This window comes from Terrapene carolina, unplaced genomic scaffold (assembly GCF_002925995.2).
Source record: "Terrapene carolina triunguis isolate 2854851 unplaced genomic scaffold, T_m_triunguis-2.0 Scaffold42, whole genome shotgun sequence".
NCBI classification, from domain to species: domain Eukaryota; kingdom Metazoa; phylum Chordata; order Testudines; family Emydidae; genus Terrapene; species Terrapene triunguis.
The window spans coordinates 56,450,959-56,466,030 of NW_020664393.1; the positions used below are offsets into that span (position 1 = coordinate 56,450,959).

At 43.9% G+C, this 15,072-nt stretch overlaps 1 protein-coding gene across 1 annotated transcript in view; it reads left to right on the plus strand.

Moving 5' to 3' along the window:
* The window catches only part of GRHL1 (grainyhead like transcription factor 1), a 69,171-nt gene that overhangs the window by 17,746 nt on the left and 36,353 nt on the right, over positions 1-15,072 (plus strand). The window contains exons 3-8 of the mRNA XM_024199133.3: positions 4,120-4,190; positions 5,402-5,786; positions 6,604-6,680; positions 7,534-7,690; positions 8,210-8,321; positions 9,299-9,393. Coding sequence (XP_024054901.2) covers positions 4,120-4,190; positions 5,402-5,786; positions 6,604-6,680; positions 7,534-7,690; positions 8,210-8,321; positions 9,299-9,393 — 897 coding nt within the window. The remainder of the gene's footprint in view (positions 1-4,119; positions 4,191-5,401; positions 5,787-6,603; positions 6,681-7,533; positions 7,691-8,209; positions 8,322-9,298; positions 9,394-15,072) is intronic.

Genomic DNA, 15,072 nt, shown 5'->3' on the forward strand with positions numbered 1-15,072 from the left:
GAAATAGTAATTTGCTAGGGAATGTAATGTAGCTGTTTGCATAGTAGCTATTAATAGTGTAATGAGGACTCTGAGTTGGTGGCTCTAACTCTTTTTAAAAAAAATTAAAACCACTTTGATTTTCCGACAATAGATTTCTTTTAAGCTAAATAGAAACCAGTCGTTCTGGAATCTTTTTTTGTGATAGGTCAGGGTACTTGTGCAGCCAACTGACTCATGTTTTTCAGGATGCAGTTTTTAATAGTTACTAGCTGAAATGCTGGAGAGTGTGTATATGAATATAAAATTGTGGGGCAAGGGACTGTCTTTGTGTTCAGTTTGTATAGTGCCTAGCACAATGATACCCTGGACCTCAACTGGGCCTCATGGGCACTACTACAATATTCATATTATTATTTATTAATAAGATTTAGGTTGAGATTTTCTAAAGAGCCTAATACAGCCAGGTTCCTGAATCCCATTTACTTTCACTGATCTGTTTACAGGATCAGAGCAGGGACGGTCTTCATTTGGTGTCTGGAAGAGCACTGAGAACATTGTTAATTATTGACAATCACAAACCTATTTTCCAGCCTTTAGAACTATTACACTTGTTATATACAAAGTACATGCCTATTATTAAGAGTTTAACCAATTTTTCAAGCAGTATAGTTGCATAAAACTGCATGGTATGTGTATATAGAAGTATTTTGTAATCTTTAATGCAAAGCTCAGTTTAGTCCTTAATGCATGTGACAAAATAATTGGTGTAAAGGTAGTTATAACTGACACTTGTAGGAAAGCTTGTTTTCTGCCTTAAAAAGCCATTCCTCTCTGTGCTTGTTTGTTATGCCACTGAAAAAGCCTTCTTGTCAGAGGATTTTAATCTGCTAAATCCATTTTTAAATGTGGAAAAACTGTGAAGAGAAATTTGGCAGAGGCTGTAGCGAAGAGCTTTTAGTGAAGCACAAAGAATTTGCTGTGTATTGGTATTTTATTCAGGGTTTCCTTCCCTACTCATGCCGTCTATAAACTGTAGGAAAGGTTTGGGGAGGGCAAGCTTACGTGCGAAAAAAGTATAAAATGTTGGAAGAATTCATCTGTCATTTTCTGAGACTAAGTTAAAGGAGCAGGTGGGAGCTTCCAAGGTCTGGAGCAGAAAATTGAAGCCTGGTGGGACTGCCACCTGTAAAGGTTTTGGTAGAATTTTTTTTTTTTTTCCCCCTGAGCCAAGACTAGCCTAACTCTGACAGTGTGGCTTGAAACGCTTTACAGCAACAGTTTCAAAAGTTAGTAGTGATTTTTGGGTGCCCAACTTGAGACACCTTGAAAGGGATTCATTTTCAGAAAGTGCTGAGCACATGCACTCTGAAAATTGGGCCCCTTTAATATGTCTTAAATTAGGCACCCAAAAATGGAAGTTCCTAAAATCCCTAGTCACTCCAGAAAATCTTGACCTACATTCTTCTGATGCTCTCTTACATTCTCTACGCTACTTAAAAGCCACTGGATTTTAAAGGTTTTAATTGGAAGCTATTTAGAAAAGTACTGTTTCTACTAGGGTTTTCTGTCATCAGCCTATAATTACTATTACAAAAAATTAGGCGTTTCCAATATAATTTAAATAGTTTGCATTTGTCAGGTAAAGGTGCAGTATCTGATCATGCTTACGCAGTATGTTTCAGTGCTGGAAGGTCTGGAGTTATGTCCTTTTAATGTATGAATGTATTAGTTCTTGTTCATTTAAATGGTATGTGTTATCAGTGTCTTGTAGCTTTTGTGTTTTATCAGAGTAGCCTGGAACCTCAAGATAAGTAAAATTTAATGGTGAAATAATAAGTAAGAGATCTGCATTTGTATTTTTTTTTAACGATATATTTAGGAAGTTTTAACAAGCTTACAAATCCTTGCCATGTAACTATCAGAGACAAAATAATTACAAAAGTGAGCTTTTGTTTACAGATTATACAACAATATAGTAATCTGATCTCTCTTTAACAGGCTGTTACCGTAGTATAGAGTGAGTATCCGTACACTACCCCATGGCATGTCTATTACCAGAGTGTGTGGGTGAGGTTCTGTGGCCTGCAATGTGCAGGAGGTCAGACTAGATGATCATTATGGTCCCTTGTGACCTTAGTCTGAGATTGAATGCAAATATCCTGTTCAGGGCCGGCTCCAGGCACCAGCTCAGCAAGCAGGTGCTTGGGGCGGCCAAGGGGAAGGGGCGGCATGTTGGGCTCTTTGGCGGCGGGTCCCTCGGTCTCTCTCAGAGGGAAGGACCTGCTGTCGAATTGCCGCCAAAGAAGAAAGTGGCATGGTGGAGCTGCTGCCATTCGCGATCGTGGCTTTTTTTTTTTCTCTCGCCACTTGGGGCGGCAAAAACCCTGGAGCCGGCCCTGATCCTGTTCACCAGTATCCTGACTTTAGAAGATCTCAGTTTAATCCCTAATGTACATCATATCTCCCCCACAGCTTTATAAAATACTGGTTGGAGTTTTGCAGGTTAGGACTGTAAGGCCAGGTCTACACTACCGCGGTAGTTCGACGGCTGGCAATCGAACTTCCGGGTTCGATTTATCGCGTCTGGTCTGGACGCGATAAGTCGAACCAGGAAGTGCTCGCCGTCGACTGCGGTACTCCACCTCAGCGAGAGGAGTACCGCGGAGTCGACGGGGGAGCCTGCCTGCCGCGTGTGGACCGCGTCTGAACCGCGGTAAATTCGAACTAAGGTATGTCGACTTCAGCTACGTTATTCACGTAGCTGAAGTTGCGTACCTTAGATCGAATTGGGGTGTTAGTGTAGACCAGGCCTAAGTAGCCTTCATCTTTAAATAGTAAAATGTTGTAAAGTGGAGAACTAGATAGCTCAGATGATGGGTAATAGTGGAATATGGAACATTTTTCTTATCTAGCCCAAGTCAGTAGATGACAAAAGCCATTACTGAAAGCTGGTCAGTGACTTACATCAGAAGCATCATAGTCTAGTCGATAGAAAATCACCCTTTATAAACTATTTATAAATATACCCTTAACATAAAGGGTTAATACATGAGTAATAGATATTTTAATACATTTTTAGAGTCCTAAAGGTCAATAGGTTGCTTATAACCATAGTTTATAGTTACCTTCTGCTGATGTGCTTATAGCTATCTATTAATCCTGTAACTATAAATATATCTTTAATATAAAGTGTGACTGGACAGGATATGGGACTGGGTGTTAGGAACTCATCCAAGTTCTGCTGTTGATTTTGTTCTATGGCCTTGAACAAATTGTTCAGGGCCTAATTTTCAAAGGTGTTAACTCCAATTGAAGTCAGTGAGTGTTTGTGGGAGCTCAGATCCACTGAAGAGCAGGCCATCAGCCTCTCTCTCTCTCTGCTTCCCCATGTATAGAATGAGGATATCATCTACCTAACAGAGGCACAGTAAGAATTAGCTAATGTTTGCATACTGCTTTGTGAATATAAAAGACTCTATAAAAGCCAAGTATTGTCATTATTAAACTTCGTGGTCTCATTCTAGTTCCCAGGGAAAGTCCAAGACCCCAAAAATATACAACCAAAAGTGTCTGCAGAGGCAAAAGTGTGAATGGGCAATGAGAAACTGATCTAGACAACCCCTGTGGGTAGACTGAGGATGTCACTCTCCCCAGCTGTTGAGCTGATCTAAGTAATAAAGCTAAGTAATAAAGTCACCAGACAAACTGAAGCCTGTTAGTTTTCTTTATCAGAGCTACTAGTGACAACTCTTTATTTTCCCTCCAATTCCATTATTCCAGTTGCTGACACTTGATAAGAGATGGTGATCTTTCCAGCCAGGTTGGAAACTTGTCCCTGTCCTAAGGTTTAAGCAGTTTGTCTTGTTTTTTCTATGCAGGAATCTTAATTCCAAAGTACCGCTCCGTTGTATTAGTTTGGGATTCTTTTAGCAGCGTATGGAATAGCCTTGACTTTTCAAAACAACAGTGATGATGATACATTTTGGCATTGTAAAGAACTTTACAGGTGTTAACTGTACTTTAAATAATTGATGCATAACAGAGTGATACTTAGCTTTCCAAACTGTGGGGGGAAAAGAATGGGCTAACCTTGTTTGGATAAGAACAGTTAAACTCTCACATGTCTTATACCTCCAGGTTCCCAGAGAAAGAAGGACTTCCACAGCAAAACCAGATGTCGATCACCCTGACCAAGATCATGGCAAAAGGTACTGGATTCTATTGTTGCACTTTTGCTTTAACTGACATCCTGATATATCGCTAAGGCTGGTTAAATGAAGTTTGCTGCGATACCTGCAGCAGCTCTCCTGCATTTGTAATGGAGATTGCAATCCTTTCTTCTGCACCATAAACTCTTGTAACAACCCAAGGGTTAGATGGTGGCATTACCACAGGCTTCGGAGTCAGGGACAGCAGGTACTTGAGGTGCCCCAGGACCAACTAGAGATTGAATTTTGACTCAGAAAGTCAAGGCTCCATCCACTTCTCATCCCTGCCCGCCCACCCACCACCTCCTGTGCAAGAGAGGGAATAGCAATGCAGTGGAACTGCTCTCTTCCCCCATGCGTGAACTAGTGACAGTATCCCTTTCAGGGGTGTAAGGAGGTGGCTGATAAGCGTTTACTCCCCAGGGTTTACACAAGGTGGCTCATGATTGAGTCTTAATGGGCAGGTCCTGATCTTCCAACTACCCTCAAGATCAGGTCCTTACATAAACCCCATCAGTTACTAGGTGCTACAGGACTGGATGCATTTGGAATATGTAGTCAGGATTAATTTGAGAGGGGTGCCATAAAACATTGCAATGTATTTGTGGTTTGTTAACCTGTGGTTCTGATGCATTAGTTTCACTTGCATAAATTTTGCAGTCTTTTCTTTTATTCGGGGAGGGGGCGGAACCCACCAACAAACCATGGATCATAAAATATCATGAATATAAATTAACCTTAAGTCCCACTCCCTGCTGCCCTCTTCCTGTAACCCTAAGCTGAAGAGAGAGCTGACCAAGACAAGTTTAAATTGCTCCAGCTCTGATAACAAGATGATTCAGTCTGTTGAGGAAAACAGAAACCAGTGTGGTGGTATAGTATGTAAACTTATATATAAGCCAATCAAGTGAGTCCCTCGGTGCTTGATACCTTGTCAGCGGGGCCCTTAGTGTATTGTGTTTTGGGTGACTCAGTTTATGGGCTGTTAATGCTTTAAGGTCAAGTATAGTATACTAGTTCAAAATTAGGGTCCTAGGAGTCAGAAATGGATAAGCTTTTTATAAATTCTAGAGCCCTTACCTCTAGATATAGTTGATCATCACCAATACAGGGAGCTGATATTCTGTTTCACCTTAGCCAAAAGCCCAATAAATGTTTCTGGATCCGCTGTTTAATGTTGTTTTGTTTTGAACCCTTTTTTTCTCTTAAAGAAACAGCATCCCAACGGAACAATCGCTCATCTCTACTGGAGAAAACAGAGTGCAGGTTCTGAAAAATGTGCCTTTCAATATTGTTCTTCCGCACGCTACCCAAATGGCCATGGACAAGAGAGGCCATCTGACGACCCCTGACACCACTGTCACTGTTTCCATTGCCACAATGCCCACTCATTCAATTAAAACAGAAACACAGCCACATGGCTTCACTGTGGGCATCCCTCCCACTGTCTACCACCCCGAGCCCCCCGAACGGGTGGTGGTTTTCGACAGGAATCTCAACCCTGATCAGTTTAGTTCCAGTGCTCAGCCTCAGAACTCCCAGAGGCGCACGCCGGACTCCACCTTCTCAGAGACCTTCAAAGAAGGAGTGCAAGAGGTACAGGGGTCGCTCATCATGTTCTCTGTGCGTGTGTGTGTGTTTGCGCAACCCAATCAGTGCATGGGTATCGCGTTGCACCTCTAATAGTTATGTAAACCTGAAATCTCAGTCCAGTGGATTAGAAATAGAAGACTTTCCCAGAAAGGTCCATAGGTATAATTTAGTGAATTAAATCTATAAAACAAAAAATCATTATCAAAAACAAATGGCTAATCTTACAAATGACGGAAGTTTTGGCTAAATAGCTTGTGGAAATAATCTGTCAGCAGCAACAGTGAAATAAATAGTGGGTCAAGTTTACAAGAGCTCTGCACCCGAAGCTCCCATTTAAGCACCTAAATAAACTGGTCAGATTTTCACAAGTGCTCAGCGTCCATTGTCCTCAATGGGAGCTACTGGGTGCTGGGCGCTTGTGAAAATCTGGCCAGTTTATTTAGGTGCCTGAATGGGAGCTGAGCTCATACAAAAATCAGACTTTGTTTTTAATTTGTTCTATTGCATCTTCTGAAATCTACAGGATTCACCATCGCTTCCCTTCAAGTTCTAAGTCCATATTAGTGATGTCCATAACATCCAGTAGTTAGCAAGCTTCAGGCAGGCTTGATTTTAAAAGCTGGCCCAGAGTGGGCTTGCTAGATCTTGTGCTTAATTGGCATATAAAGCATTATTTGACTGGGGCCCATAAACAGCATACTCTGTATGCTAGCCACAATCCCTAGTTATCAGATATTAAAGCCAGCTGAAGCAGGATTGTAACCTGGCAGCTGTTTGAATTTTTTTCTGGTGCTGCTGAATTAATTATCTGTATTTTCAGGTTTTCTTTCCTGCGGAACTAAATCTGCGGATGGCTAGCATGAGTTCAGAGGACTACGTTTTTGACAGCATTGCTGGGTAATACTTCAAGCTTTCTGTTGTCCTGCAGCCGCCTGATCTCTTATAACCAGTTTGTTCGTGACTAGTGGGTGCAACTTACTTATGAATTCTCTTTTGGGTTGCCTTTCTTTAGGCATGATTCTCAGAGGTGCTGAGCACACCTGGTTTTAGCTGGTGCTGAGTGCTTAACAACCTGGAAAGTCATGTCTGCAATATTTAGGAAAACTATCTTTGTTGGGTTGATAATGGCACTGTACTGCCATCTGGGAGTCTTACGTTGATTTCTAACCAACTTGGTATGGTGTGATCCATCTAGTCATTTAAGAGAATAATAATTACTGCAGAACCCTCCTGGAGCTGGCTCCCAAGTGCCTCACCCTGTTAGATGCCCAGAGATGCTTGTCTGCTCTCTCTACATTGAGAAACTACAGCAGGCACTGGAGGTTTGCTGTGTGTGGATTTTGTGTATGGAGACCTACGATGGGGAATGGGTGATGTGGGATTGGTTTGTTTTTAATTGGGAATGAAACATTGGCAGGGGGAGGAAGGGACCTAGCAGCCTTTGAATGACTCTTAACAGCATTTTGGTCATTGATGGAAACTCTTCTGTTACATAAATAAAACATGTTGCAGTAAGCCTGAATAGGCAGCGTCCAGTCCTACATGTTGATTTTCTCTGCAAAGAGCTTTTCTAAATGTTTTCTCATGAAGAGGATTGATTGTCAACAAAGAGCTAGTCTTGCTTCCCCCTCCCTTCCCTATTGAGGGTTTAGTGTCTCAACTAATAAGTCTGGAACGTCTCCAAATTAAATGTAAAACACTTTGCTAAAGAGTTTGCCAGGAAGCTATCAATGTCCTTTTTGTCTCCTAGGAATAACTTTGAATACACCTTAGAAGCTTCCAAGTCACTTCGTCAGAAGCCAGGGGACAGCACAATGACATACCTAAACAAGGGTCAGTTTTATCCAATCACCCTTAAAGAAGTCAGCAGCAGTGAAGGAGTCCACCACCCAATCAGCAAAGTCAGAGTGAGTGGAAATTCTTACAGCTTCTCGGGAGAGGTGTTGTGGATATTTATTGCTTATTGGAGGTGCTGGGCTACGGTTGAAGTCCTGTAGTCACACAACAGTCTAGACTGAAGCCCGCAGCAGCAGGCCCAGCTTTCCCCTTCTGCCGTGACAATGAAGAGCAGAAGAGGTTAAATTGGTCTCCAGGCCTATTCGGCCACTGGTGTCTCTGAGCCTGCCAAGCAAGCAAGTCAGTAGTGGTGATGGGTCTATGCGACGTGGACACCTGGAAGGAGAGCATCCAATTCTCTTTATGTGGGCAACTTCTGACCGCCTTGTTCTTTTATGGCCCTGAAGAACATTAGCATGTTTGTTCCCATTCTAAAGAGGGTTCTACTTTGCCAGGCGTAACTTGGCTTTTCCTAAGTTTTGCACGCCAAATGCAGAAAACCTGATACCAAGTAAAAGCTTCCAAAACAAATTTTCTCTGTGGCTTTTAAAGTTTTTTCTCTCTTCCCTACCCCCTTCCTCTTCATGAAGAGCGTCATCTTGGTTGTATTTGCCGAAGACAAAACAAGAGAAGATCAGATCAGGCACTGGAAGTACTGGCACTCAAGGCAGCATACAGCCAAACAAAGATGCATTGACATTGGTAAGAAACGCTCTAATTACTGGTATCAAACTCCAAGCCTGATTTCCTTGGCAGGGTTTGACCTTCTATTGGTACTTCATTTTTAAAGGGATCCTTCAGACTAGGCTGAGCACTGTCCTTAGCTTTGTGGCAAAACCAAAGGGATGTTCTTGGCCAAGGTATTTTTTCAGAAGGGACTAGGTATTTTGGCAGCCTCAATTCGGGGTGTGTGTGTGCGCGCGCGCTAATGTTAGATGCCTTGAAGATGCCAGATTTTCAGAAAATGCCAAGTGCTCCCCTCGCCATTTGAAAGACTGGCCCTTTTTTAGATGTCTCAAGTTGGAGCATCCAAAAATGGAGGTGCCCCCAAATCGCTAGTTGCATTTAAAGATCTTGGCCAGTATAGTCAAACTGCACTCTGGGCTTTGCAAGCTTTCTAAACAGTCAGTGTTTTTTTCAGGGGAAATACTTCAGCGCTCCTCAGTCTCCTTCCTGCTGGTGCTCTTGCAGTGAGTCCTCAGTTCAGTTAAAAAGAAAACACTGCAAATTTCCATTTGCCTACAGACAAGGCTGTGACTGGCTGGCTTCCAGATTTCCTTGGTTGAAAGCTGGGTTGTGCTCCCAGCCCTTTCCTTCTGTGAATAAAGGCAGGGATTAAGCACTTGGCACTTAAAGATTTGCATGCGCGTCAGCTTTATTATTGAAGGAGCTTTACTGAGAGCTTATACTCTTGTCATGCAGTGTGACATTTCTCATATGTAACTATAGAGTATGGCACAGATACATGCCATACTTGGCGTCGCTGCCTTTCCCACTTTAGTTTTTGTTTTAATTCTTCTCTCTTTTTTTTTTTATAATGAACTGCTTTCAACCTTTAACAATCTGCCTCTGAAAGCCTTTCAGAGCCTTTAACCCTTAGGATACTGTGGAAGAGCTGCAGTTGCTATTCAGTTTGTCGGCTTTGTATGATTAAGATGCTCTCCTCTCCTTCCCGACAGCCGACTATAAGGAGAGCTTCAATACAATCAGTAACATTGAAGAGCTTGCATACAATGCCATATCCTTCACTTGGGACATTAATGACGAAGCAAAGGTATGTGACCCATCTTACGTTTCCTGCTCTTCCAGCATATGGGGAAAGAGAGGGGTGTGTGTGACCTGATGATTAGCATGTAATGAGTTTGTTTACAGTCTTGTGTTAAGAAATAGGCAAAATTTTGCTGGCTAAGAGGGCTTGCATGAGCAAATATTAAAAGCTTTGCAGTGACTTTAAGTTTCTTAGCAGGGAAATCTGTACTGCTGGACAAATACTGACACGTGGAAGCACCAAACTTCTTCCTAAACAGTGCTGCAGAGGTGCTGGAGATATGATTTAGTGTAGCTGGGAACCAATATGTGGTGCTGTGATAGTTGCCAGTAACTTTTTGGGATGCTCCAAAAGAGGGGCCAATTTGGCAATTTGCCAGGAACCTAGACCACTGTGCCTAAGTTGCATTAAACAGAATAGATTGCAGCTGCCCTTATTTATATGCAGAGGTATATTCCACTGAGGCTGCAGATCCTAGCATGCAATGATCCATTTTAATCTGAGTGGCCTCTAGGTGAACTCATTTGAGCCACCATCTGATCCTCACCCAGTGTTTTGGGCCACTGTGTTAGGTGGTAGATGTACTGTGTCAGCAACTTTCCCAGCTGGTGTGTTTAGTTAATTGCAGCTGTTGCTGTTTGAAGCCATAACCCAAGTAAACGTGTGGAGGAGTTGTGCATCTTCAAAGATCTAGAAAACCTGTCTAAAGACAGCAAAGCGGGTCCAATTTTGATCAGATTATACCACTGTTGAGCTGATGTAGTTGCAGCTGCAAGGTGGTGTTAGAGGGTTTTCTGTAATTTTATTGACTCTTGCTGGTCAATTATGTAATTCACCCAGGCTCATCCCTATGCTGGTGGTATAGGGCTTAGTCTCCAGTTTACAGAGTTTTCCTTCCTGTTTGAGACCAGCTGATCATATCCCGCACATCATGTTTGAAGCTAGTAACTGACACAGTGAAGGTGACTGAGAATGTATATGGCATCTGTCATCCAGAAGGACTCCGAAGTGCTGCACCTGGAAATAGTACTAATGGGAGAATGGCAGAACTCCTCACTGAAAAGCATTTCAGGGTTGTTTGTCTGGAGCTCTACATGTCAGTGCTTTACAGCACACGTAGAAGACAAGGCCAGTGCCCAGCACAGTCTGTCAGTCTCAGAGATGCACTGGATGACCGTTCAAGAGAGAGGTGTGAAGACCTTGGGGAAGGAAACAGTGTTGGCAGCTTAATGAAAGTGGGTTGTGGAGAGGTAGTCACTTAGGAGATGGGCAGTGGGAAGCTGTTCCAAGTATTTATTGCTAAATAAAGTAAATATCTACTCCTCACTGCCTAGATCTGATGACTTTTGTGCCTCCAACCTGAATGGTTTTGTAGCAGTATGTTTTCACTTAAACATCACTAGTGAGTCTGGTATCAGATGCCAGTCTTTTAAAATTCCTTGAACTTAGAACCTAGTGTCCTGGCTTTGTTCATGTCACAAGGGATGGTTTCCCATTTTACCCTGGAATTGGGCAGCAGGGTGCCTTTCCCATGCAAATGTACTGAAAGGTTTGAATGCATTTTGAGGCATGGAAGTGCTGGACTGTTCAGGAAACTGGGTAGAATAATAGCTGCCATCAGTAGATTGTACAGGATCCAAGAGTAAAGAGCTACATGTTTTCTCACTGCTGCAGATTAGATTAATAGTACTTCCATCCAAGGAACTCAAAGTCCTTTACAAACACGAATTAACTGAGCTTCAACAACCAGGAGAAGTAGGTAAGAACTATTTACAGATTGGGAAATAGAGACCATCTGTTTCACTGTTATGAAAAGGCTAGTTTTGTTCTTGAGACAGCTGTGGCTGGTAAATGCACAAGCAGGAGAGTAGACAAGGATATGAACTAAAGGTGGTGTTGATCTTGGATACGTAAGTGAACTTCATTACAGATCCTGTGAAATCTGCTGCGCACCTGCCTGACCAGGGAGAGGGGACAGTATTTTCTGGGACAGTGATGTGCATCCTGGCTTTATGAAAGTGGAATTGAGACCTGAATGTCTGGAAATAACTTTGGAGGGTTGGGTGGCAGAGGGGAACAATTCTCCTCTAAATCACTGGTTCAAATCCAGTGCATGGTAGTAGAGACTAAAGTCATTTCTGTCCCATTGGTCTGTGATGTCCTGTGTGAAATAAGCAGGTGGTCTTGGCCCGTTTTTCTAGTGGATGGGTGTTCACATCAACATTACCACTGAGATAATTGGCATCCTTACTGACAGTCAGCCCAGGGGTTGAATGTGGAGAGAGTGAAGTACCTTTTCTCTCTCCCCTACCCCACTGCCAGTCCTCCAGGTGGGGTTGAGGTGCCATGTTGGAGGAGTTGTGTGGGGAAGCTTGTGCTGCTTGTTCTGTGGCTAAATGGAGACTGGCAGCTTCCAGGGGTGTCAGTTTGGCATTAAATACACACACACACACACACACACACACACACACACACACACAGCTTGAGCTGTAGGTTAGACAGACCCCCAAATTAGTGCTATCAGGCCTTTGAGCATGAGTCCTGACTGTTGGAAATTTACAAAAGCAAGTAAAACTGATATTTTGAATGGAAGTTTTTTAGACTGAAGCAAGCAGGGAACCTGTGGGCCTGAGTGTGGTGGTAGCTAGAGTGCTAAGCACAGACATCTGTACAGTGCACCCAGGGGTGAGGCTCCCAGCCTGGGGAGCCACTCGCGCTATGAGGCTTAAGCTAGCACTCTAAAAATAGAGATTGCGGCTCTAGCAGCGTCTTGGGCTAGCCACCCTGAGCTCAGACCCCATGCAACGTCCACGCAGGTATTTGTAGCGCACCAGCTTGAGTCTGTCTGCCCTGCCTGGGAGGCTCGCTCCCAGCTGCCACATACCCTAAGGTTTTACATGAGACAGATCCACAAAGGGTTGCCTTTGTAGCAAGCACACTGGGTTGCTACGTCTCCTATTTAAACCTTGTTGGTTTTTTTTTTTTTTTTTTCCCTTGAGCGAATGTATTTGACAGTGAATCTTGATCCGCTTACTCGTCAACGGAGCTGTAGCTCTTTCCCAACTGTGTGATCTTATCAGGAGGAGACTGAGCCAATTTCAACAATTTTTATTGCATGGTTCATTTACCTCACATTTTTTGACAAAAGCTTGTGTGGCGCAGTGTATGGAGAGGGTGGGGAATGAGGCAAGAGTTGAGCTTCCCATGCTACAGGGAAGTCCTTCAAAGCAATAAGCACAATGCTTTATTTTTAATGATGACAGTGATATTACATTGATAAAGTGCTTAACAAACTGATGTACTGTGGAGCCTTGATTATTGGGAGGGTGCTTACTCATCCCCTCCTGTTATCTGAAACGGTAGGCCCACAGCCAAAGGATTCGTCCTGGGATACTGTGTGGCTTTTTTTCCCCCTCCCCCACTCATTCTGGTTTCTAGTCTTCTGTCAGAATGGCTTAGGCTGTTGCTGAATGTTAGAGATTTGCCTGTGCTAGAGAAAGTTGCAAACAGTGGTGGGTGCTGTGCGTCCATACCTGCCAGGGGCGTGCGCAGAATTTTTACTTTGTCCTTTTGTGGGGGCATGTTCAATGCCTCCCACCCCGGCCCTGGGAGGAGCTCGCTCTTCCCTCCCCCGGCCCCCGCAGCCCCAAGGCCGGAGGAGTTCCATGCCCCCAACGATTATTGGGGGTGGGGTGGGGGGGCTCGTGTTGCTGCTTGCCCCCCCTCCTTGTGCATACCCCTGATATCAGTTGTCTTGGCAAGCTCAGGTCTTCGTTCATGTGTATGATGTAACTTATGGGAAAGGCAATCTGAGCACTGGACTGACACCTATAGATGTAGCTTTTTTTAGAAGGGTGAAGTAAAATATCATCCCATGACGCTGCCTCCAGCAACTGTGATACAGTGCATTGTGGGTACATAGCCTTTCTTCCCAGCACAAATCCTTGAAGTGGGGTTCCTGGGAGTAACAATCCACAGCTGGGGAGATGCTTTGTCAAAAGAAAAGAAAAGTTGGCCATGAAAATGTACATTTTCTAATGGAGTTTGTAGGCATCATGGATTTGATAAAATATAATGGCACTGTTATGGCATGAAAATATTCTTTGTGTTTTAAAAATGAAAATCCTTAAGATTGCTGCATTCCAGTTTATAAAACAGAAAGCTCCTCTTTCATGAAGTAGCTGGAAACAGGTGTTTAAGGGACCGTGTGCATTGCATTGAGTGCTGCCTGATTCTTTGCAGTATTCTGCAGGGAGAATACCTTCCAACTGGGCAGCTGCAACCCCAGAGCTTCGCATGTGCATTGGCACTGTGATGCATCAGTGACCTGATGCAGGATATAGTGATGGCAAGGCTTGCTCTGAGCAAGTAGTGACCGTGTAGCTGACAGTTTGTGCACAGTCTGTGCACTCATGTATGTAAACACGTGTGGGAGGAGCTTGTAACTCCAAAATCAAATAGTGTAGAGAAGCTGTTCTGTAGTACTGTACTACTATCCCTGCAGCAGCTCCCCAATGCCCCCTGTTGGCTACTCTGAGACAGCACAGGAGTCTCTAGAAAGCCACACAATGATGGTGGAGTAGGTGGGTCAGAGAATTCACTGGGCTGATCAGCGGAGTGTTAACCCTATAAGGGCTGAGACCCTGGCACTGCCTTCCCCTGGGGTGGTGAAGAGCTGAGAGTGCTCCAGAAGGGTAGGAAGAAGCCTGGTCTGAGGGGCAGGGGAGAATCCGTACACAGGGGTTTATTTTTGGAGTCAGGAAAGGGAGTAGGGATTTGGGAGGAGGGGGTGAGAGGTGAAATGAAGGAAGATTGAAAGATATCTTGGAAAATGCATTGAAACTGAAGGGGGGGCGAGAATACTGAAATGGGGGGAGGGAAAAACCCTGAAGGGTGGGGAGTGCTGAAGGTGACCCTGCCAGTTGTATGAGCAGTGATAGATGTAAGATCTTTAACTAAATATTTCCCCACTTGCACTTCTGAATTACCGGTACTTAAGGAGGTGGTGAGGAAGAGTGTGACGTGTGGGGAAAGACTATCGTTTTATGGCTGGTGGCTTAACCAGTGCAGCTGCTTGATGCTGCTCAGAAGTTTGGAGCTGGGGGGATGGGTGAAGGGGCAGAGTGCTGGTGAGAGCATCAGATGTACATGATTGATGTCATTGATCACATGGGAAGCATGATTCACCCACTGGGTTAGGACTTGGCAGATCTGGGTCCTTGTTCTGCCCCAGACTGCATGTCCCCTTGGAGAAGTCACTTACTCTCTTTGCCTGCATTCCCTATCTGTAAATAAGGACAATAGCACTTCCTTGCTCCTACCTTTCCTCTGCCTTGTCTACTTGGACTGTAAGCTGTTTGGGCTAGGAACAGTCTCTTACTCTATGTATATGTGCAGTGCCTAGCACAATCATGCTCTGTTCTCAGGTGAAACCTCTAGGTACTACTTTAGTAACAATGAATATCATCACTAGTGCCCTCACTCTCAAAAATATGGTGTCTATATAAAAATCTTATGGCCTGGTCCCAGCACTCTCCATTTTTCCAGGCACAACAAGCACCACTGTCCCACCACCTCTACTGGTGTGACAATAGATCTGCAGAACTCCCTGACACTTACGTTTTGGGGGCATAGCCTGGTTTCAAGTCAGTGAGAGTTGGCTGATGCAGCCAGTCAGGCTTCCCC